Consider the following 24,960-nt stretch of genomic DNA (forward strand, 5'->3'; position numbering starts at 1 on the left):
GAACTGGTGGTTCTTTATATGAATAATTGAAGTAAAAGTGTTGCTCAATTAAAAATCTGGATCGTTCAATGTCACCCTGAAAGGACGTGGCCACTGAATAGATCCGCCGGTAGAAACTGTGATTGAAAAATATATTATTTTGTTCAAACTAGGACATTTAAAATAATATTAACACTTTAGGCTACAGTGTGTGTCTTGAGGGATCAGGGGTGGGCAAAGCTGAGAAATTACTTTTCAGTGAGGCCTACACAGTAGAAATAGAAACAAGCAATGAATAAGGTAATACAGAATAATAATCTTATTTATGGAGCTAATGATAGAAAAGGATTAAAAGCAATTTGAATGTCACACAGCATTAGACGACATCAATATGAGAATGAGAATGTAAGGGATGAGAGAGGAGTAAAATCCAAGTAAAGTAAAGTAATTAAATGATTAAAACAGTCTGTAACACCAGAGCGAGGTTAAAGGTTTTTAATTAATAACAATAAAAAGGTGAATTCAGATGTGAATCCATCATAACAACACATCCAGTAAAGAAGACACTTCCTGAGAGTCCAATTTTATGATGATAGTGAATTGCATCACTTCCAATGTAAGGTTGGTACTAAGATGGCTTAAAATGTCCCTCACGTGTCACAGTATTGTGTGAAGTACAGTACAGAGTAATTTCAAGTCGAGCAAGATTTCTTCTTGAGCACATTTTTGACGATCTAACCCACAGGAGGACGTTTTGGTGGCTGTATGAAGTTTGCTTCATACTCACTAAATGATCACTTAGATTATTAATAGCACACTTTAAGTGTTGTGAAGAACTTATAGATACACAGACGGACACACAGGCGCCAACACGATGACATGATGCTCAGCATACTGTATACAGTGAAGGACATTCAAATCTAGTCTTTTGAGAATGCATAAAAACTCTCATCTTCATAAAGTTCAAACAAAATAATCCGACTGCAGAAAAAGCTCAGTTTCTCAGAGGATATGTTCGATTGATCTTTTTCACAGCAGTATGGTATTAAATAGAGGGAAGAGCCCAGGGTGGAACATTGGAGCAAAAGCCCTCATCATCGTAGTCGTCCAAATCTAAGACCTCCATTTTGTGCAGACAATCCATAGAGCTGAAAAAACAGAACTCAGCTGATTAGTCGGTGAACAATCAGTCAACAACTCATTCCATCAATACAACTACGACTGAAACCAGTTACTTACTATAGGTTTCTCGTGTTATCCATCAGGTGGACCATTGTAAGAAAGGGGTGCGTGAGACCCATCTCTGGTGTGAGCCTCCTCTTTGGGTCAATCTGTAGGAGGCCATTGAGGAGACTGACGAACGCTCTCCTGTCCTGGAGCTCTCTGTGTCCATTCAGCACTGGGTGAAGCTGGATTTAAAACAAAGTAGGTGACCGTTTAACTACTTCCTGTCTCTCAACAACAGAGAAACTTGGTACTAATTCTTCCTTTAGTAATAAATTGGAGGACTTGCTGTGATCAGGTCATCCAGGCGTCTAATATCACTCGTCCATTCCATTGGCTCGACGCCAGTCTCCTGTTTGTACTCACTTGGGGTCTACAGGAGCAAAACATGTTGGTCAGATACTTGATAATGTGTTCAACATTTTGTAAAGTGCTGTTGTCTTAGTGTGAGAGAAATATTTTAAAACAGGTTAAAATACCTTCAGCCACCAACCTGGGTTGCCCCAGTGCTTGTCCTCTATGAAGAACTGACTGGTGTATAGTCCAGCCTTGAGGAGGTGGTCAGCTGGCAGACCCAGCATGTCTACAAATCCTTTCACCTGGAGAGAGAATAAAAAGAATCACATCAGCCGACATCCAACATCAAGTCTCCTATTGGATTTGGACATGTTTTTGTGGCAGAATGGAACAGTCTATGCATTTAAATCTACATATATTTGAATACTTACTCCCTGGTACTCGCAGCTGACCGAAAACGGGTGGTTGGCGAGATAGAGGGACAGTAGTACGCAGCCAAGACCCCACATATCGATGGCCTCTGAGACAGGGAGGCCCAGGGCGTCTTCTGGTGACCTGTGAGTACAAACAAGAACCAAAAGAGCCAAATTCACCAAGTATACTGAAGACTGACACAATTTCTGCTGGATCATTAACAATGCAAACACACAAGTGCACACATGTTCAAAAATGAGGTTGGCATAGTGATCCTACCTGTAGCCCACGGGCTGGGTTCTCTTGCCATACGTGTCCCCTGAGGTCTTGAAGGACATACCAAAATCAATGAGTTTCACCCTGAAGGGCTCACATTCGTGGTCCACCAGCATCACATTATCCGGTTTGAGGTCTGTGTGGACCACCCCGATGCTCTTCAGTGCATCAAAAGCTATCAGCAACTGCAGAAACAATGTAAAGTGTTAGTTACAGATCTAGAAGATATACAGGTATGTTACCACCATGATAGATTGATTAAAGAGCAACAATCAATCTTTACCTGGTATGCAATGGGCCGAATCTCACTCAGAGTCAGCGGACATCCATGTCGTTGTTCCAGCAGCTGGTGGAGGTTCATGTCCAGCCATTCAAACACCAGACAGGTTTGTCCGCGGACCTGAAACTTATCCTTGCAGTGGACCACGTTCGTTTTGTCTGGGTCAAGAGTGCTCAAAGCATCAAGCATCATCATCTGTGGAGGAAAGAGGAAACATGATATAGGAGCTGTAGCTGTAGGTTATTAGCAAGAAAACGTGAAACATAACTTAAAATGATGATCAAATACCTCTCGTAGAGCACATTGCTCAAGTTTTAGGAACTTGAGGGCCACTTCTTCAGATGTTTTCATATTTACAGCGTTGACAACTTTGCCAAAGGTCCCCTCTCTGCAAACTTCATTGATGAGGTAGTGGTTGGTGCCGCTGCACAGTATGTTGCTCTGTGGCTGCATCTGTTCATCTGGGACCAAGAAGGAGAACATGTAAAGGTTACTGAAGTTCTTGCTGGTGCTACTACCCCAACATTCAGTGCTTCGTATTCTCCTCCCGCACCCAGCTTCATGCAACCCTGACCACACAAATCATCAACCCCGGACGTGGTTGTTCCCTGAACTTTAAACAACACATTCTGTTCAACATTGTTCAAGCAAAGTCTGATCCTTTAACATTTTCACCTTGAGAAATAAAGCAGAAGAAATCGTAGATACTTATAATTAAAGCCTTATTAGTACTGTATTTGAGTGTGTTGAGAGATACATACCATGTTTATCTGCTGTCAAACAGCCGGCTGAAACTGTATTTTCTGCCATTTCGATGAGGTCAGTGTCGTTGCTGACGTTTCTCTTCTCCAGTGTCTCCTTTCTCTTCTTAAACCAGCTGTAGTTTGCACCAGGTGGTGAAGTGTTGGAAGTCGGTGGCGAGGTGTCTCAACAAAGTGGGTCGTCCCCGTACCAAGTTTCCATAGGAAATGGTTACTTTAGTAAGTGAAGTGAGGAAAAGTAACAATTTGATATAATGTCAAAGACGACATCAAAGGACAAGTGGACGTGTGCAGAGCATTACCTCATTTGACTGTGATGGGCTCTCACCAATGATGTTGTTGCCTGTGGATCATATCACAACAAGTAAAATAAAATGAATACATATGATATAAATAAATTAATAGAAAACACTCACCTTACGAGGTATCTTGATATTAATAGGCTATTGATTTTATGGCGTGATTCATTAATTTGGCTTCTTCCCCTGAGATTTATTTTTTTGTGTGTCATCACAGATATGAATATAAAACAAAGACGACAATAAACCTCTGAAGGAACAGGTTTCCATCCAAGCCAATGATAACAGAGAATATAATCACAAATAGGCCATGCATTAGTTAAAAAGGTCAGAAATAATAATAATCAGAAATATCAGCTTATCTCTGTCATTCAGCTCCATAATAATCAAATACTAATCAATACTGACCATGAAGCTGAGGCTGCAAGTATCACGCAGTTGCATGTGATACACATTAATCACCAGCCCCCAAACACAACTCTCACATAGTGACGCACGGGAGAGAGAGTGTGTGTGTGTGTGTAAGTTGATGGGGTCAGGCAGGCGTTTAAAACATCGAAGTGCTTTCTTGTTACCCCGTGGCACAGGGTCTCTGCTGCCCTGAGTTCAGCTTTGCAGGAATCAATCAATAGGTGAAGGTCCAGGTTAGATAAGGATATGTTTCTGAGCTGCCCCAGATTAAGAACATGTGCACTTTTGAAATATACATGCATATGGTCACTATCATTTTGTATACCTGCTAATTCCACAAATGTCTGCCTGTGTGTCTCTTTCTGTATGTGGAATACAAATCACACAAACTGTTCACTTCACCACATCAGACTGACACAGACATTAACAGGTGCTTCAATTCCATTTTATTTGTTTAGTGCCAAATCATAATGTACATTATCTCAAGGCACTTTACACAGAAGGTCAAGAGCTTAAAATGTATACATGCAAAGTATGAAAGAATAACAGCAGTTAGGTAAATCTAAACACCCGCATCCAGCATTTCCATTTTATTCAAACATCTTCCTTCTCTCCCAAGTGAATCTATAAGTGTGTTTGCAGCGACATGTGTTAATAAAGGCAGGGCTACACAACTCTTTGGAATGTCTTACTGTAGAAACTGCGAAACAATGAACATTGGTCAAAATAGAGAAAAGAACGCAGCCAGTAAGAGGGTGGGACCACGGAAAAACCCAGTTCACTAGACTTTGGAGCAGGCTGGGGGGGCATCGAGGATTTACAGCCAGCCGTCCCACCAGGTTTTTTGTCATGTGATATTGATTTTTGAATGGACCACATGGATTCTTGAAGTTTGTTTGGTTTGTTTGTTCCTTTTTCATGTGGCCACATTTGAGTGGGGAGAGGGTGTGTTCCTGGGCTTTTTCTCTCAACATTATATAAAAATATTTAGCGAGCACAACTGATTTTTAGACTATATTTATTACGTTATATTCAATTTTCCACCTGTAGGATCTCAGAATGTTTCTCACACACACACACACACACACACACACTTGATTTGAAAAAAATAACTTGATTTCCACTGTTTACAATCCATCAGAGGGGGGAGGCGTGACTGACTCGTCAATCGACCAATCATATATCGCCTTCGAACCGGCGCGCGTCCAATCGCGGAGGAGAGCTAACGGACAAGCCCCGCCCCTGAACTGGAAATTGAAAAAGAACGTCATCTGCCTTCATACATTTAGCTTTAGCCCAAATTAGCTCGGCGGTCTCGAACCGAGTTGTTTCCCCACCCCTCTTCCAGCGGCTTGCCGGCGTTGGCGGGTGTATCGACGTTGTGCTGCCGGGTGCGGGACCGAGCGAGCGAGCGAGCGAGCCATGTTGGTGAAAGCTTCCCTCCGGTGCAGAGACATGCTGAAGGGGGGACCGACCGTGTGAAATGCTGGCTAGCGGGAATCAGAGCTAGCTAAAGGGGCCCGAGAAGCGAAAGTGGCTAACACAGGCGAGCGCTAAGCCCATCACAACAAGCCCGGGCACTTAAAACACACCCGAGCCCTTAAGCCCCGAGGAGGAGCAGCAGCAAGCAGCAAGCAGCAGCAGCAAGCAGCCACACCGGAGGAGGAACTCCCATTTTTTTTTTTTAAATACAAAAGTAAGTAACGCCAGGGCGCTGGGATTGCAAAGCTAAAATGTCCACTACGTGTTTTCCCTACAGCAACACAAGCTAGTCGTCCTGCTAACAGTGGAGGACAACACTTGTGACAAGTGTGAACTTCTCTAGCTGGTTTAGCTGCTAACACAAGTAGCCTCGGTGTCACCCCCCCCAACCACCCCCCCCAGGAGCAGATAGCTCTCAGGCAGGTTAAATCTCATTATGGTCAATAACATGGAGAAGTACACCGGCGGTGCACTCGGTGGTTAATGGTGATTAATGGGATATTAACACAACCCTGATCATGTTTAGCTAGTTATTAAACACGCTGGCTCCCATTTTGTTATGTGACGTTATTTAGCTGATTATGCTCTTAACCCATTTTAAAATGTGTTATTAGCGTCATACTTGCTTTGTTATTGATAGAATGAGTGAATGAATGGATCTGAATCGACTCTGTATTCGCACCCTTCACATTGTATTTAAATCTATTCATGTTTTCATATCCACATGGTCTAGATCTATAGGATTATTTGCCATTAATTCATGCTACACTGAAAGGGACTTGACATTTAGTAAGTATTTTTAATACTACATGAATATTTGCAACAGGTGTGACCTACACGTGAAGCTGGGTTAACACGTTGTTTACTCTATTATCTGTTTAGAAAAGTTGTATCTAAAAGGGGCAGGAGAACAATGTCTATGCCAACCTACACACCAATGGTCTCGTGAAATTCATATTCCATTATCTGTTGACAATTTACGTGGCAAAGTCTAACTCAATTTAATTATCCTCAAAGGTTTGTACAAAAGCACCAGCGCAGGAATTAACTTGTTTTATTGCGTTGTTGTGGGTAGGGTTTATTGGGGGGTGTGTGTGTGTGTGTGTGTGTGTGTGTGTGTGTGTGTGTGTGTGTGTGTTTTTCAAAGTGTGTTTGTGTGACAGTGTGTTCCAGAAATGGCAGCATCATCACTGGCATGTTTGTGTTGGCACCCTGATGTGAAATCCTGCACAAGCCATGCTGTTTTAGCCAGTGACTGCTGCAAGTCTACCAAGCCCAGTCCAAAGGCATTTATCTATACAGTTTTTTTGGCTGTGACTATTGACTGAATCACTTTGCACACAGATGTACACTGGGGATACGGTGTTAACTGGCAGGCTCAAAATAACTGAAAGAATTAATGTGCCAAGAAGGGCAGTTGGATTAACTGTGCGAATGTGTCTGAACAAGAAAAGACTTGAGATATAGATAAATTTTCCGATAACACTGTTTTCTCTTTTGGAATCAGACAGTGTAATATTCCCTGTTTATACTGACGTCCCCAATGATGCCTGTATGAGCTGTCTGGGCTATACATAATAATCCTTCATACTGAGTTGTATTAATACCTCATCTAATATTTTAACTTTTTTAGTCTTCTATTTCAAACCACATACCATTTCAACTGCATATCAGAATCTGATATCATCATTAAAACCTGTAAAATGCAGCAATGTGTGGCTATAATGCTCAAGAAGTTTTACAGATCCATTTTTCTGTGTGTTAATATGAACACATTGCATATGTAATGCATTATGTTTGGCAGGAACTGAAATTGTGTACAAACCATTTAGTTTCTCAACTTTTGAGGCCCGGGAGTCAAATTGAAGGCACACCCGTTTTCTGGATAACAAGAGCAGGTATATCCAAGTACACAAGTTCCTCCTGTTGCCCAGAACCCACTCACAGTCCGGTGTATCACAACACATCTACCTCTACTTTGCCTATAGTCTGTCTGTAGACTCCAGTCTGGTCAGGTAACGGCTATAGCTTCCCCGACGCCACTGCACTAAAGATGGCCGAAGCTGTCTGTTCAAAGTGCACTTGTTCCAGGAAAGAGACTGCTTCTGGTGTGGCTTCAGTGATGAGTCATCAAAGAGGGGGATCAGAGAAATCCCCTCCTGTTTATACCACCTCTCTAATTTGTTATAAAGTCAGAGGCTCACTGAGGGTTAAAAATGATTTGGTTCTAACTACCATCTTTTATCATAACTGGGAATAGCGGATTACACCAGCTATTCCAGATCCATTTTAGCTTTTTACAAATGTGGACATGGCGAATAGACATTTAATCAGTGGAAAGATGATCATCTACTATATTAGTAGACAATTTACCCCATGCTCTCAGTATTTGCTTTATTAACTGTTTGATAGACTGCAAATTAGGCTATCTGTGGTGGTAGCTAGTACAGCTAATACAAAACAGATATGTCTGCCCTAGCCAGCTCTCCTACTGTTGGATGTTATCTGCTGTCCTCTTCCTCCTATTCCACATCTCTCTCTTGACACCCCTCTTCCTTCCTTAGAGTCAGAAATACTTTATTGATCCCAGGGGGAAATTACATTTGTTACAATAGCTTTACCGTCTTGTGCTGCATCTGGTTGAAGCCTGGAAACATTTGAAACTAATAAACTAATCACACTGGTGGTACTTTTCATCTTTCCCATGTGTTTCCTTAGTTTATAGGTACTCCATTCATTTACCTCTTGTCCAGACTGTCTTTGTGCCTTCTAAGGATGATTCCCTTTGAGTATACAAAATATGTTTCAGTGAGAAGGCAAACATTCAGCACCAGAGTTGAATCATTAACAACAACATTGTCCACTCTCATGAGCACTTGGTATTAACTAGCAGTTATACCAGCCTTCTTCTCTGAAGGGAAAAGCCAACAGTATAAATCAATACGTGGTGGTCAGTCTTGATTTTGTGGCAGGCCACAAATAGAACAATGTACAGTAAACACTTAAACAACATAAGGTAGTTAACTCACAGAATTGTTCATTTATTCATTATTGCTCATTATATGGGGAATTTAGTGGACATGGACAACAATAGGTGTCTCGGATAAAAAGATTAATTATTGGAGACTACTCCAGTCATTCCAATTAGCTCTTCAGTTAGTGAGTGCTACTTTTCCACAACTTATTATTTTGCATGGCAGGACACTGTAATTTTGGTTTAATAATTCTGACATTTATGCGACACTAGACTTATTTCAAAGTGGATTATTTAGAACGAGTGCTGTTCTTCATAGAGGCTACACGTTACATCAGCCATACTTGCTGCTGTACTCCAAACCGAATCAGCCAGTTTGACTACTGTACGCAACTATATTTGCAGGGCCCTTATCTGGGGCAGACATCTCTTTCTGTCTGCTGTTCTTCTTTTCATAACCATATCTAAATCATTCATGTGTTGATTTTTGTGAGAATCTCACTCGGCAGCATCCTTGTGGTGCCCTGACTACAGGCTTCAACACCACCGTCTTTTTCATATTTCACAGTACCCTGTTCACAACCAATCAAGTTGAGTCATTGTAGTGTCATCATTTTGTTTTAGTTCATAGACGGACACACCACTAATCTGTATCTGTGTATTTATATCACATATTGTACATTAAATGTCACCAAGCAAGACTCAGAAGGGAGAGTGGTAGTCTGTGTTTGATGAGCTAATCTGGCTCTGCGTGTATCCCATCAGCAGCTGACTGTTAAATTGAGTTATCTGTTAGAGCTGGCCTGCTTGTCTGAAGTCTGAATTGCGGGTGTTCTGTGTCTGTCCTCAACTTTGACTCTCAAAGAGCATCAGCCATTCACTTCATCTTGCCATGTGTGCCTCGAAGATGTGAGAGAGAAATGGGTTGTGTGTTGTGATTGAATACATAAGAATGAGGTTAGTTTTGCTGTTGAGATCAAACTTAACCCCATGTGCACACCATAAATGGCCAAATGCAAGCAAGCACACTCGCACGTGTCATGGCTGTGCAGTCCCCCCCGTCAAAGGCTACCACCACCAACATCTTACTGCTTCTGTTGCCACGGCAACCACTCAGCTGCCACTCCAAGCTGTGTAACCATGGCGACATGCACTGGGTGTCATCACTCCCTGAAGTTCTCAGTGCTCACATTGATGTAATGTGCACTGGTTTTTATTTCTCTTTTTATCCAACAGCAACAGAATATGACAAATGTAGTCACAGTTGTTGATGACATTATGAGCTTTTAAATGACAGGGTCCTTGCCTCGGTGCAGTGTGTGTGTGGTTGTTGATTGGGTGAAAGAGCAAATGATTTCGGTTTGATGATTGCACAAAGGGCTTTGATACCTGCTATAAAAGGAGTTAAATGCCTAAGTGAATGTGTTCGTTGTCAAGGTTCTGACCAGTGACGCTTCCCAGCCCTTTTGATATGTAGTCAGTGGCCAAGTGTGCATCTGTGTGTGTGCGTCTGAAATAAAGCACGTCTCTTGTATCGCTTAAATGAATTCGGAAGTCTGGAAGTCACACCAACCACTTTGTTCTAAAAGAAAACAAAAAATAGTTTTCTTGCTGCATCAAACTGTGTGTGTCACCTCTGTTGGTCGGTTAAGTCTGTGTTTTGTATTCGTAACCATTAATATCAAATGATAAGAATTATTTAAACAATAATATTCTGTGAGTATTTGAAGTCCACTTCAGATTGCTGTCATCCATCTCAATAACCTTGTTTGCATTTTTTACATAATCAGTTTTTCAGTTTTTATTAATGGAATTGTTAAGACGTTCTCAATTATGTTTTGAGTGACTGGTATTTTTATTCTTTTGCTAAAGTGTTATATTTGACATGCTCCACTGAATCATTCTGAAGCAGCCTCCAGCTGAATTGTCATTTTACAGTTTGTAATATTATAATGTCAAATGTATACTAGTGTGTATATATAATGTTCAAATACATTCTAGTAGATATCAGTGTAGTGCGAGGTGTTAAGCTTTCGCTGTGATAAAGCTAGATGCTGTATATTTATTCACCTACTGACATTGCACTAATGTGAAACAATAATGTATCAACTACAGACATTACTGGAGGAAAAAGCTTTGCATTTTACACATGTTATACCAGTAGTAAAAGTTAAAATGCATATAAGTCCTTTCAACGTTGGCTTTTCTCCAGTCTTAAGTTATGTCCGAGTGACTTCTTTGAAATTGTTAAGTGTCCAGTCACAAGTGATTGTTACAGTGCAGGATAATGTACTTGGACACAGAAAAACCAAAGGCCTTTCCGGTTGTAGTTGTGCTACATGAAATGTGAGCGAAGTGCAATCTGTCATGTGTGCAGTGTAGACCGAGGTACTAGTTAAGATTGGAGCTTATCTGCTCGGTGAGATAGTGGACTGGAAAAAGCTGCCTCAATGCAGATAGGGTGACTTTGTTCAGCTCATGTGATTGACTCATTTGCTAGGGAGCCTTGTTTGTTTCATTTTTGTTGATAGAATCTAAACATGGCGTTGACCTTTAAAAATGGATTAACAGAAATATGAGAGTGTGGGGAAAAATGCACTGTTAGCACTCAGCCTTAACCATCTGTACATTAAGAGACCGGAACCTTGGGTATGCCAACAACTTATTTGTAAGTCACATTTATTGATATCCTCAGAAATAATGTACAAGTTAACAGTGCAATATCGAGGCTAAGAGGCCATAAAGTAGTGTGACAATCAATAAGACTGTGTAAGTTGTTCTCATTTCGTAACTAATTAACAAATGCTGGATAGAGAATCTCTGGCTGCTATCAAGCAGCCTGATGCTGCCGTTCATTTAGCTAATGCAGGTGCAGTAGACAGATAACACATTATCTTGACCACTCGATCGAGTTTGGTAATGCTCTTAGTGGCCAGTTGTGGCCAAAGAAGCTTTTAAGCTCTTCAGTCTTTTTAAGCAGAAACCAAAGTGCCTTTGCTATTTCTGGATATGGTGAACAACGATCACTGTTGATTTATTCCTTTACGCCCAGTTGAATCACTGGTTGAATTATTTGTTGTTAAGTTATCAGTGAAAGAAACACACACGTGCTTAAAAGCTCCCACAGTCCAAGTTCAACAAGTGTCCCAATCTGCTGGGTTCATGTTTTCAGGCCCTCAAAGTGTGTTGAGATGTGTAATATGAGTTTGTTGGCTGAGAAAGCATAACCACTACAAATTTTGAGTGGAAGCCTAAATCATGTTTTAATTATTAAGTACCATATCGAAATAGGATAACAATTTAGCACGCTAGCAGTCGGGAATTGCAAAGGCATAATGACAGAGAGAGAAATTAGACTTTTGGTTTATCAACATTTTCCTCAGACATATTATAAAATTGTGCAGAAAAACACCATAGAAGTGATATAACTTTCCACTCGATGAAAAAAAAAAAAGACTTCCATTGCGTCTGTCATTTCCCCTAATGTTAACAAACACGTCACAACACACGCCTCTTCTCGTAAACACAGTAAACACAATAATGATTGGCAGTGAATGTTCAAGTTATATTTGCAAATTGAACCAACCCTGGCACAGCTCCATCTAAATTGAATGAAGCCATGATGTTATTAGTGTCACCTGTGTCAAATGTCAACTGACGGAGAAGCTAAAATTGGCACAGTGTAAACATCCAGTGGAAATGGACAACCACTAAATTAGTACAGAGATTTTACATAACTTGAAATAGCTGTTCCTTTTCTAACTGCCAAAATAACATAGATTTGAATATTGTGTTGTGTTTATAGTGTGGAATTGTGCACAGCTTTGGAGGTTGTAATGAAAATGCAAAAGTGAGTGAATAAGAAGATAAAGAATCTGTATTGTTGTCAAGGTCAGAATTTTTTGTATTTTGTGAATATAGAGTGCAAGTCTGAACTGTTTATAATGTCTTCCCCTCCCTCTCTCACAGGTAGCAGTGGGTCACTCAAGGTCAGAGCCATGGGTGCGTTCCTGGACAAACCCAAGACGGAGAAGCACAACTTGCATGGTGAGGGCAACGGCCTACGCTATGGCCTGAGCTCCATGCAGGGCTGGCGGGTGGAGATGGAAGACGCTCATACAGCTGTGTTGGGACTTCCTACTACGGGTATGAGTGACTGGTCGTTTTTTGCCGTGTACGATGGTCATGCTGGCTCGAGGGTTGCCAACTATTGCTCCAAGCATCTCCTGGAACACATTATGAGTTCCAGCTTAGGGCCCAGGGGGACACAAGGCTCCCAGGCTGGTTCAGACAGTTCCAGCGGTGACGCTCCAGCACCAGTTCCTCCTACAGTGGACGCTGTAAAAGTCGGGATCCGGACAGGGTTTCTGAGGATTGACGAGCACATGCGCAGCTTCTCAGACCTTCGCAACGGCATGGACCGTAGTGGCTCCACAGCAGTGGGAATCCTCCTGTCACCTGAGCATTTTTTCTTCATTAACTGCGGTGATTCTCGAGCTGTTCTCTACCGCAATTCACAGGTGTGCTTCTCCACACTTGACCACAAGCCTTGCAACCCACGTGAGAGAGAGCGCATCCAGAATGCTGGCGGCTCCGTGATGATTCAGAGGGTTAATGGGTCGCTGGCTGTCTCGAGAGCTTTGGGGGACTACGATTACAAGTGTGTGGATGGGAAGGGCCCCACAGAGCAGCTGGTCAGCCCCGAACCGGAGGTGTATGAGATGATTCGGGCCACAGAACAGGATCAGTTTGTGGTCCTGGCGTGCGATGGCATCTGGGATGTCATGACCAACGAAGAGCTGTGCGACTTTGTGAAATCCAGGCTCGAGGTATCCGATGACCTGGAAAGAGTCTGCAATGAAGTGGTGGATACCTGCCTGCACAAGGTGATTGCACGTTTGTTTTTGAATGGGACTTATTTGCGTTGTTGCTGTGTTGCTTCTGTTTTGTAATGAGTTGACAGTTTAACGTCTGGCATATGAAGAAACTACTTCACATGTAACAGTATGATGAAGAAATAGTATAAGTACATTTACCATTGCTCATGCATTTGACTTCTTTAGGCTTTAAAGATGGCTGTAAAAATCGTGCAGGCTTCTTCATTAATCCTGACCAGTGACTGTGGTCAGTTTCAATTAACTAGATTGCCATGAATTTAAAAAGGGACATTTGCTTACATGGAAAAACTCAGTTGTGTGCTGCAGCACATAATTTCCCTTTACTTGTTCCTAGGAAATCATCACTGTTTCTATCAGCCCTACACAATGACCCCATCTCTTAACTGCTCTCTCTTCATTCCTCTCTCCTCCTGTCCATAGGGGAGTCGGGATAACATGAGTGTTGTGTTAGTGTGTTTGCCCAACGCTCCCAAAGTGTCAGAGGAAGCTGTGAGGAAAGACGCTGAGCTCAACAAATATCTGGAGTCAAGAGTGGAAGGTGAGAATGAATGGATGAAGAAAAAGTGTGCGATATATCATAATGACGATGTTGAAAAGTTAAAAATAAAGTTGCTTAGTTTTATATGTTAGTTTTTCCTGAAACCGCTCTGTATCCACAGCCTTTCTGTGGCTTAATATTAACCAACTTCTAAGCGTGTTAGTCCCCCCAGTCGCTCGCGGTGAATCCAGCGGGGGATCCCCTGCTGTGTTCACACATCGACTTCTCCTGGAGTTCTACGGACTTTATACCAGGAGGCCAAGGGGATAAAGTCCGTAGAAACTGCCGACATTTGCGTTCACCAATGCACCTCCTCTGGAGAGAATACGGAGGAACTGCTGAGTCCAGTGCATGTCTGAAAGCAGTTTTAGTGTCATGTGGTTATTCGTGAATGCTTTTATAAAAGCCTTGGTTTACATTCTTCTTATTAAATCACCCATGAAACACTTAATACTGTCATTTGTTTGTCTACTTGAGAAAGCAGATCTATATCTTTCTCCAGCTGAAACCTTATCATATCTGTATGATGTGTGTTTTCTACACCCACTGATCCTGCCACTCTCTATTCTCTAACCTCCAGCCAAGTTAGCTCCGGCTCACAGCAGAAGAATGACACCAATTGTGACCTCCTTTTCCATTCCAGCAAGCATCTACCCTCTTTATTCCCTGTTTGCGCCTCTCCTCCCTTTCCCTTCCCCTTTCCCTCCCTCGCTCAAACATTCCCTGTCTTTTTTGGATGTATGCCCTGCTCTCCTCCTTTTCTTTCTGTCCCTTTTTTCTTTCTCATTTCATCCCATTTTGTTTTCTCAGGATGCAAGGGGCCCTCTGATAAACATAGTGCCGTTTTTCTAGTCTTCGTTGCATATTTCTGCTCATTTCCCTCGCTTAAAAAAAAAACAGGCTTTTCAGCTGTTTCAGATTTAAGCTAAACATGAAAATGTTTTTTTTATAAACGAATTAAATTAATTTACCATCTCAGTTCTTCTTTTGTCTCGAACCATAGGAGCCTTTGTCCCATATTCGGAAGATGCATTGTAATATCCACAGATTGCAAAACAAAGAGATAGTTGTGTATAATACTGCAAATTAATGTCTGCTCATTTGATTGATCGGCACTCCAGAGTGGGTTCAAGCTGAAAGGTAGATGACACGGGAGCGTTTTGTTTGGTAGAAGCAAAGTAGATGTTTGGCTTCAGGTACTGTCTGATACTAGAAGAGAGTGAAAGAAAGAGAGTAAACAGAAAATGGCAGAGGAATGCTCTGGCTGAACATTGACCTGGCCTCATGCCACTCTCATCTCAGTTGCAGGCCTCTCTCTGTCACCATCTCTCCCTCTCTCAGTCTCAGACACACACTCGTGTCCACAGATTCACTTGTTCTCTTTCCATCGCCACTTCTTCTCCTTCTAAGTCACATTTTGGTCTTTGTCTCGGCTATCGGCAGCTTTGTTACACGTGTATATCAACATGCCTGGTATTGTTTTTTTCAGAGATGTTGTCTCGGCCGGCGGAGGATGGGTTTCCAGACCTGGTATCAGTGATGAGGCACTTGTCCACTGACAGCGGCATGCCCCCTCTTCCACCAGGGGGAGGCCTTGCCAGCAAGTAAGGACCACTGCCCTCAAAGGGGGTGCTGTGTTATTTCACAGGAGTCACAAACATATGGAATGAAAATATAAAAGTGTAAGGAGAATGTAAAACTCAGCTGAGCAGTGGCAAATGACCTTAACAGAGCCAATGTAAAACTTGATTCATAATAATAACTATTAGTTCATATGCTCTGCCAAGTAATTAACTTTTTTGTCATTCTTTGTACAGGGTAATATTTGCAGTCATTAAAATAGGAGCTAGATGTTTCCCTTTCTTCACAACTACACTTTGCTGTTTTCCACATTTCCCGCCTCTCCTGTTACTTTGATCGATGTTGTGAATAGAAGAGCTCAAAAGACCTCATCACAATTTTTGTATTCCTGCAGACGCAGTGTTATCGAAGCAGTATACAACCGTCTGAACCCATACAGGGAGGAAGATGGGGTGAGTGTCCATATATGTGATGAATGAATAAGCTTTGTCCTTCTCTTACCATTTAAACAGCTCTCTCACACAGATCTTAAGCTTTTGTTAAGTTTATTTTTCTTACACACAAGTTTCCGTCGTATTCCGATGGGTGAACTTAACTGTACAGTTAACATTTTCACACTCACAACCACAGAAGATGATGTAATACAGTTGACCTCAGGGATGGCTTTGAGAAATCTCTCCTTCCCATTATGTTAAACATTGCATGATGCACACGCTTCGGCCGGCCCTCGTGATGGGTTTTACATACATGACAACATAGCTCTGTCAAAATCTTTCTCCTCTTTTACCAAATCTGGTTTCAACAGGTGAAAGAGTTCTCTTCAAATGTACTCGCTGAAATATATCAAGAAGTGAGGCAATCTTTGTTCATGAAAGAGTCCTACTTTCTTAGTTTACTTCTTTTTCTGTCTTTCTTAGTTTACTCCAAAAGATTTTAAAGCAAACACTTTCTGGATCAGTCTGGACTTAATAGACGTTAGATTAATATAAAGCACAATGCTAAACACAAGTATCTGCCACTGGTACAAGAACAGTTTTCCTCCTTTTGAGCATGACGCCATAGTTTATAGAATTGCAATTGTACTTTTCCTGCTGGAAATCAAAATCATTCAGCTTTGTGCATCCTTTTTAAGTTGCAGACTTGCAAACTCACTTACACACACGCACACACGCACACGGGTTGCTTCTTCATTGAGGAGAGTTGCTGCAGTCAACTCAAGAATCAAAACCTCAAAAGATTCTTTCTGCTTTTGCAGATCAGAGCACTGATGTATGTGTGTGTGTATGTGACTTTAAATGATAGATCAGATGTGTTTGAGAGGGACTGACACAGAAATGCCAACGTGACAGTCTGAAGAATCAATAGAGCTGCAGTGCAATTTCTAGGCTCTGTCTGTCTGTCTGGTTGTGTGTGTGTGTGTGTGTGTGTGTGTGTGTGTGTGTGTGTGTGTGTGTGTGTATGTTCTTCTGTTGGGGAGCACGTGTTGGAGGTGACTTTCACTTCAGTGTTGTCTTGGTTTGTCTGTAAGGACGTAAAGCTACTCTGTTTGTTTGTATATATTCATTGTGAAGCACTTTGTAAACTTTTTTAGATAAGTGCTATACAAATGAAGTTATTATTATTATTATTATAATTATTATACACAATAATTAGTCTTAATAACTCTGCTTAAGGCCACTGTGTGATTGTAGCATCTGTCCAACTATTGGACTCAAGTTTTCTTACTGTAGAAAAATGAGAGGTTGACTGTTGGTCCAATCCATTTGGGGAGGGGTGGGACAGCATCGCTGTACACCACAGTGACTTTTCTTTTACCCTACCCCCCCCTAGTTTTCCAAATTTAACAAAACAGTTGCTTTTCAATTTTAAAGTTTTCATTGCTGTATATTAAGGACAAGCTATTATCTGTACTTTTGGTTTTAAACCATTGAGTTGACTATAAGCGACATAATTATAGCGTAATTTTCTTTCATGATATGTACAATAGCAGTTATCAGTACATAGTTTTTCTTTAATTTAAGGTGCTAGCAATAAAACATGGCTCTGAATTACATCTCACAGCTGCATTTGGAAGCTACAGCAATCGTAAACTCACAGTTTTATAAGATTCAGCAACATGTGTATAGAGTATTGCCTGTAAGTAGCTTCAGGCTGCTACATTTAGCAGTTAACACTGAAGTTTGACTGACTAAGATTTAAAGTTTTATCTAAAATAATATTTTGAGCCTGACTGATTTATTTTTTGCTTGGTCAATGGTATCTGAATTTCTTTGGCATAAATGTTTTATAACAGCATTTTAGGCATAATTGCCCATTTGTTGAGGGGGTTTCTGCATCAGCCCCCAGATATCCATATCAGTCGGGCTCTAGTAGTTTCTCTATACATCAAAACACACATTAAATAGGGTTGTATCAAATTTTCTAACTATGTGTTCACCCTCTGATTAACGCAGCCCTCCTGTTTCATTTGGTAAGTCATCACATATCACATATATAATTATTACACCTCTACCCTCTTTTTCCAACCCGTCATTTACAAACACAAATACACAACCACACACATCCGTACACATTCTTACAGGCATGTAAGTGGCGACCTGTTGCGCATATTCCCCCTGTCACACCTTCATCAGTCTCCAGTCCCTGTACTGATCTACTCTCTAGCATGTGGAGCCCATTCAGACTTCAAGGCGTGTGCGTACGTGTGTGTACGTGTGTGTTTGTGTGCGTCTGCGTGTAGCCATGACTGTCCTGAGGAGGATGAGTGATTGGTCAGTGTTTCTGGTCCTGTCAGCCCCTCTCTCACTTTGCACTCACAAACACGCATGCACTGGCCCTACACGCATGCATCGCTGTCTCACTCAGTCTTTCCACAACTGCACGCAAAGCATACAACGGTCTCTGTTTCTGTGTCACTCCCTGCTATGAGATAAGAAAAAGGCTTTGGAATTGTTGTGTTGGCATAACGAAGCTACACACTGAGATTGAGAGTGTGTCCTTGCTTTCTGTGCTATTGTTTGTTGTTTTTACTGTATTTTGTTGTTTTTCCTGTTGTGTCGATCATAGGAAAACCTGCCATTGAAGACGAGGCTGGGAAAGCGAAACAATACTGTGTAAAGATTTATTCCACTTTTAATAACGATGCTTTTTAATAACGATGCTTTTTTTTCTCCCCTCTCTCACCCTTGTCTTCCGTATCTTCTCTAATTCTTCCTTCCTTTTCTTCTTCTTCCTGCTATATTGTTCTTCCCCCCCCTCCCTCTTTCTCTTCTCATTGTCTCTTCCCCTTCTCTCTCCTGTTTCTCTCGTCTTACAGAGCGGCGCTGACTTGGAGTGTCACTGGTAGCTGTCCAGCGAAACTGCCTGATCCAACAAAACAGGACCACTTTTCCACACGCGATCACATCCATTGTCACCTTTTTAATTTCCTCTGGGATTTTTTAATTTATTGTTTTTTTTCCCCCTCCACACTGAGATCAAGCGACGCCGAAATCCTGGTTTTAGAAACACACAACACCCCCGACGTGGAGGACTGCAAAACAGATTTGGTTCTTTTCATAGAACAAAATGTTGAAAAACGAGAACAACTGCATCAATCGCCTGAAAAGAGAACGGTGTATACGGTATATACATCATAGGAGAGGCAAACAAGCACAGTTTCTCTTGCCCCTCGTCTGCTTGCTTTTTTTGTAGTGGTTGTTTTTGTTGTGGATTGCCGGAGACACAGGAGCAGCCCTGCTCTGAACGCTTTGGGGCTACATGGTGCCTTGCTCAGAACCGAGAGAGAGGGAGGACTTCACAACAGCCAGCCATGACCAAACCTGCCGCTCATGGACGTTTTCCACATTCTGATTGGCAGCGTTTCTCTTTTTTTTGTTGGCATTATTTGTTTTGAAGTGTGAACTTTACTTGCACCTGACTGGTAGCCAATCGACCACACAAGCCTGTGAGTCCCACACACATAGTTCAGGCAAGTTTGGTTTGTGGACATTTGATAGTACTCGACCAGGGCCCAACACTTCACCTGCCCAGGCGAACGGCTTGCTGGAGAATGCCTCACAGAACTCGGAGGTTTACAACTCTCTAAGTCCTCACTATCCAAAGACCTCTGGTTTAACAGCCTCAAATTCAGCGGCCAAGAGGTCCGTCTCCTAAGGGGACCGCTCGAGAGAGAAATCTGTGAGGCAACTTATTTCAGTTTTCATCCTTCCATGCTGTCCAAGCTAAAACAGGACACAGGTGTGCTGGTGTGCCTGGCTACACATAGGAAGTACATAGAAGTACAGTAACAGTAACTCAAATTTGATGATTTTTCTTGCACGTCCCTTCTCACTCTCTCTCCTCTTCGTCACTTAAAGGATGCTATCTAACACTTTTTTTTTTTTTTTCACTTTTCCCTCCGTCTCTCTTCTCACTTTTCTGTTTCTTCATATTGTCCGAAGAGACTCGGCTGTCACTTGCATCGGCTGACAAGGTCGGAATCATAAGCTTTTGAGCCTGCTGTTGTTTAAGAGAAAGATGGAAATTATATATTAAATTCATATATATATACATATAGATATATATTTTTATTTGTTTGTTTTCGTTTTAATTCCCAGCCATGGTATTCGTTGTGGCCTTGTGTGTGTGTGTGTGTGTGTGTGTGTGTGTGTGTGTGTGTGTGTGTGTGTGTGTGTGTGTGTGTGTGTGTGTGTGTGTGTGTGTGTGTGTGTGTGTGTGTGTGTGTGTGTGTGTGTGTGTGTGTGTGTGTGTGGTAGCTGCTTTCAGACATGCACTGGACTCCGCAAATATCCGAGTGAGACGCTCCGCATATTCGGCAAACTTTAACCACCTGGTCTCCCAGTATAATGTCCGTAGAAAACCAGTAGAAGTCGATGCAGGAGTTCCCGCGCTGGATTCATTGCGAGCAAGTGGGGCGGGGGTTAATAACGCTAATAACACACGACAGAGAAATGAGAAAACTAAAGTTTGTGGTGATGAGAGCGGTGCTGTAAACATGATCACGTGACCTCTGACCCGGCTGCTCCACCTCTCGGAGGACCCCCTGCTGTGTTGGCAAACTGCGGCTGACCTCCGTAGCCAATTCTCCAGATTTGTATCCGTAGGTCATGTCTGAAAACAGCTTGTGTGTGTCTGAGTGTGAGAATGAGACCCGTGTGTGTGTGTGTGTGTGTGTGTGTGTGTGTGTGTGTGTGTGTGTGTGTGTGTGTGTGTGTGTGTGTGTGTGTGTGTGTGTGTGTGTGTGTGTGTGTGTGTGTGTGTGTGTGTGTGTGTGTGTGTGTGTGTGTGTGTGTGTGTGTCGACAAATGAAAACATAGAGTCCAAGTTGCACACACAGAGTTCCCACGCAGCAGTGTTCCAAAGAAGGGTTCGGGGTAAAGGGATTCCAGCCTCACCCTTTTCTTCCCCCTCTCTCAACATCCTGTATCTACATAGAGTCCTGCTTGTGCTACAACTTGTCTTTTCTATCTCTCCTGTGTTTTAAAAAATTGCCTTTTTTGTTTTGATTAGAAAAAACTCCATCAAGGATCTTTTTTTGTAACGTTTTTTTGGTGTGTGTATATATAGTTTTTCAAAGTACTGTGGCTGTGGTCCAACTACAGATAGATAAGGAAACGCCAAGGGGGGAGCTTAAAGTCGAACTTGTGCACCAGAGTGGGAGCGAGAAGAAGGTTTCTGGTGTTTCACTGTATGAAGTAAACAAGAGACTATAGGACAGAATGGGCCGTACACCCGTAGCTGTGATCGCACTGTCAATGAAATTGCTCTCCTTTTAAGTTTCCTTCATAGACGTCGCCTCAAAGGCCGATGATGGTTGCTGGGAAAAACCCTGGTTTGACTTTGGATTGACCAGCAGTCCGTTTCATTTCTGTCGATCTAAGCACTAAATGAAAAGAAATCACTGAAACCTCCGAAATATTGTCAGAAATAAACTTTTCTTTTCAGTATTTTGTGGAAGCAAATGTGTTGCAGAGACAACACGGATACACTTTGAGTGTGTATTCTCTCCTGTAGGTGAATTTAAAATAGGATTATAAGTATACACACAATTGTAATATACACTTTTTGTTCCTCAATCATTCAATGGCAAATTCATTGTGCTTTTTGAAGTGGCAGTATTGAAAGAGAATAGGCCGTAAAGAGTTTGCTGGGTGGTTAATGTTCTTGTGGTACACTTGCTCTCGGTGCCATATGACAAATAGGTACTTGAATGTGTTGTTCATTTTGCAGTTGCGCTGTTTTAATGGGATGATTGATTTTTTTTTTTCTTTGTTTGTGGTGGAGGGAGTGGGAGGGGTGGGATCTCTTTAGTTGTGCATGTTTTGTGATTGAGGGGAGGAGTGTATTTTGTGTGTTAGTGGGCGGGTGGGGACAATGCGGGGATGTTCAGTGTGGTGGAGCACAATGTTGGAGAGGAAAGGTGACGGTGAAAGTACAAGCTAGAGAAAAATGGAATCAAAAGCAGCAGGTTTCTCTATTGAATTAGACTGAAATCCAGCCGACCCATTCAAAACTGTTAATATTTCAATGCATCTAATTTTACCACTGAGTGTTGGGGCCACTCAAAGGGAAAAAAATATATATTTCAGAAACAAAGACCCAAATTACAAGAATAATGTGCTATGTGTCGTTAATAGAAGAATATCTGAAGATCAGCCTGTCACAAATAACATAATACTTTTGGCACATCAGCATCAAATTATAATCAATATCTAGACTTCGAAAAGATTGTGCAAAAAAGTCTATTCCGACTTCAATTACAACTTTATTCTCATATTATGACTTTATTCTCAGTTGTGAAGAAACTGGTGATTTGCTGACTTTAGTATCTTAATGAGTTTCTTTTCAATCACTACTTCATTCTCGTAAAATTACGGCTTTATTCTCGCAATAGAGACAAAACTCCTAATATTCTGACTTAATTCTGCAGTATTACAAGTTTCTTCTCAATTATGACTTAATTCTCATAATGTTATGGCTCTATCCTTGTAATATTATTATTTTCCTTGTAATATTACAATTTATTGCAATATTATAACTTCAGTCCTGTTATAATATGACTTATGTCTTTCTTTCTTCTCAATTACAACCTAATTCTCAAATAAATTTTCCCTTTACATGGCCCTAACCCTCGTGTGATTTAATATTGTCTTTAAAACTAAATTAACTTTCCAGTCTAGATGCTCTTGATTTCACAACCCGTATCTCCTGACTTTAACATTGTGTTAAGTTTTCACCACACTGAGCACAGCCCCCACTTTAGGTTTATGTTTAAGCTGTATCAGACACTGGGCTATAGGAGAGGAGAGGAGTGAAGGAGGGAGAAACATTTTTATTTTTCTGAATGTAATTTTTCATTATTCACACTGATCCCACTGCAGGGACTGAACACAAGCAGCATCGCAGCATCATGTTCTCTCCTCGTCGTCATTTCAAGTCAGAACAAGGTCTCTTCTGTTCCAGAAAAACAAAAAGAGAGTAAACAAACAAAAAAACAACTTAATATTTTGTTCCACAAACACAACAATGATCAAGACTCAGACGGGAGAACTTCTCAGTGTTTTTTCAGGGGAGACTTTGGAGGTTTGGTGAATGATTTGCTTTGATTCAGGATATTTAGAGTAAAGTTTTACGAAGCACAAGCTGGGCTGATGTGATGAGAGCCACGGAAGGGAGGATTTCTAATCTGCTACGAAACGACAAAACGACATAAGGCAGACGTGACATCACATGACATTCCTCAGGTGGATTTAGTTTTTTTTAGGATGAAGATGAACCTATAGTCCTCCTCGCCACCTCCTTCTGTTGTCTCTGGTCACTCTTTATACTCACACTGTCAGAGGTGATTGAAACGTATGATGGCTATGATGATTTCCACACTCGTTTTATTTATTCCAATGCTTTCTAGCTCTTATGAATATGCTGTATTCTGGAGACAGAATGAGATAAGTGATGATCGGCTGGCGTGTGATTGAGAGTGATGTATGACCCACTCACCTTCACCTTTGACCTTTGATAAGATTTAAAACAAGGTGAGGTTTACGAGACACCCGGGGCATTCACCATCCCTTCTTCCTGTATTAATTTCCCAGTATGCTATTGTGATGTTACAGACCATACAGTAAACATAAATGTCAATAAAGATGGATTTAACTTTAAACTGTTTTTCAGCCTGTGTCTTTTTTCTTACCACTCACGGTTCAGTACAACACAACTGAATCCTTTCTTGTGTCCTGTGACAGTTTGTGCTCGGGGAAAATGTTCAGCAGTACATTGTTTTGTGCCAAGTTAAACAAAAGTGCCTTTAAAGAAGAATTAATCACAATGCAACTTGGGGAAATACGCACAAGTCTGTCAACAGGTTGTTTTAAATCAGTTTGGAGTCTTAAATCAGAACTTTGTGAGGTTTTGAACCTATGTCTCACTGAGAATGTTCGGATTTGCAGTATTTATCACTATTTAGATTTGAGAATTATTTGTTTAATAGTTGAAACTTGTTTAACCTATTGTCACTACACAGTCACAATAGCTACAGTTTAAAAGTTACATAGACTTTTCTTAGAAAATATTCAATGAGCTTAAATAACTATATACACTACCGTTCAAAAGTTTGGGGTCACTTAGAAATGTCCTTATTTTTCGAAGAAAAGCACTGTTTTTTTCAATGAAGATAACATTAAATTAATCAGAGATACACTCTATACATTGTTAATGTGGTAAATGACTATTCTAGGTGGAAACGTCTGGTTTTTAATGAAATATCTACATAGGTGTATAGAGGCCCATTTCCAGCAACTATCACTCCAGTGTTCTAATGGTACATTGTGTTTGCTAATTGCCTTAGAAGACTAATGGATGATTAGAAACTCTGTGAAACTCGCCAGTCTATTCTTATTCTTAGAAATGAAGGCTATTCCATGCGAGAAATTGCGAAGAAACTGAAAATTTCCTACAACGGTGTGTACTACTCCCTTCAGGGAACAGCACAAACGGGCTCTAACCAGAGTAGAAAGAGAAGTGGGAGGCCCCGGTGCACAACTCAGCAAGAAGACAAGTATATTAGAGTCTCTAGTTTGAGAAATAGACGCCTCACAGGTCCTCAACTGGCAGCTTCTTTAAATGGTACCCGCAAAACGCCAGTGTCAACGTCTACAGTGAAGAGGCGACTCCGGGATGCTGGCCTTCTAGGCAGAGTAGCAAAGAAAAAGCCATATCTGAGACTGGCCAATAAAAAGAAAAGATTGATATGGGCAAAAGAACACAGATATTGGACAGAGGAAGATTGGAAAAAAGTGTTATGGACAGACGAATCAAAGTTTGAGGTGTTTGGATCACACAGAAGAACATTTGTGAGACGCAGAACAGGTGAAAAGTTGCTGGAAGAGTGCCTGACGCCATCTGTAAGCATGGTGGAGGTAATGTGATGGTCTGGAGCTGCTTTGGTGCTGGTAAAGTGGGAGATTTGAACAAGGTAAAAGGGATTTTAAATAAGGAAGGCTATCACTCCATTTTGCAACGCCATGCCATACCCTGTGGACAGTGCTT

General features: G+C 41.4%; 2 protein-coding genes across 4 annotated transcripts; one reads left to right on the forward strand and one right to left on the reverse strand.

Moving 5' to 3' along the window:
* Positions 1-1,024: 1,024 nt before the first annotated feature.
* LOC124854574 (homeodomain-interacting protein kinase 2-like) lies at positions 1,025-5,398 on the reverse strand. The gene is made up of 9 exons (XM_047342402.1): positions 5,263-5,398; positions 2,759-2,931; positions 2,474-2,665; positions 2,194-2,375; positions 1,932-2,055; positions 1,683-1,802; positions 1,493-1,576; positions 1,219-1,388; positions 1,025-1,127 (listed from the first exon to the last, which is right to left on the reverse strand). Exons 1-9 carry the CDS (start codon positions 5,396-5,398, stop codon positions 1,025-1,027), a joined length of 1,284 nt encoding a protein of 427 aa, XP_047198358.1.
* On the forward strand, positions 5,245-20,613 carry ppm1ba (protein phosphatase, Mg2+/Mn2+ dependent, 1Ba). 3 transcript variants are annotated; one of them, XM_035172423.2, is made up of 7 exons: positions 5,247-5,637; positions 12,367-13,283; positions 13,716-13,833; positions 15,323-15,437; positions 15,809-15,866; positions 17,868-17,884; positions 18,731-20,613. In XM_035172423.2, coding segments are annotated over exons 2-7 (1,197 nt in total). In that variant the 5' UTR covers positions 5,247-5,637; positions 12,367-12,395; the 3' UTR covers positions 18,732-20,613. The 3 variants fall into 3 exon arrangements, with proteins under 3 accessions (XP_047198297.1, XP_035028314.1, XP_035028313.1); XM_047342341.1 differs by lacking the exon at positions 18,731-20,613 and having other exon boundaries at positions 5,245-5,637; positions 17,868-18,694; XM_035172422.2 differs by lacking the exon at positions 17,868-17,884 and having other exon boundaries at positions 5,254-5,637.
* Positions 20,614-24,960: the final 4,347 nt, after the last annotated feature.

The sequence above is a fragment of the Hippoglossus stenolepis genome, chromosome 12 (assembly GCF_022539355.2).
Source record: "Hippoglossus stenolepis isolate QCI-W04-F060 chromosome 12, HSTE1.2, whole genome shotgun sequence".
Taxonomy (NCBI): Eukaryota; Metazoa; Chordata; class Actinopteri; order Pleuronectiformes; family Pleuronectidae; genus Hippoglossus; species Hippoglossus stenolepis.

Excerpts from the sequence above, each read along its gene's own strand:
- LOC124854574 (XM_047342402.1), bottom strand. The coding sequence starts at position 5,398 with ATGTCTCTGCACCGGAGGGAAGCTTTCACCAACATGGCTCGCTCGCTC. Across the intron at positions 2,666-2,758 it reads AGCAATGTGCTCTACGAGAG|ATGATGATGCTTGATGCTTT; the intron begins GTATTTGATCAT and ends TTTCCTCCACAG. Across the intron at positions 2,056-2,193 it reads ACCCAGCCCGTGGGCTACAG|GTCACCAGAAGACGCCCTGG; the intron begins GTAGGATCACTA and ends TTGTACTCACAG.
- ppm1ba (XM_035172422.2), top strand. The coding sequence starts at position 12,396 with ATGGGTGCGTTCCTGGACAAACCCAAGACGGAGAAGCACAACTTGCAT. Across the intron at positions 13,834-15,322 it reads TCTGGAGTCAAGAGTGGAAG|AGATGTTGTCTCGGCCGGCG; the intron begins GTGAGAATGAAT and ends TGTTTTTTTCAG. Across the intron at positions 15,438-15,808 it reads GGGGGAGGCCTTGCCAGCAA|ACGCAGTGTTATCGAAGCAG; the intron begins GTAAGGACCACT and ends GTATTCCTGCAG.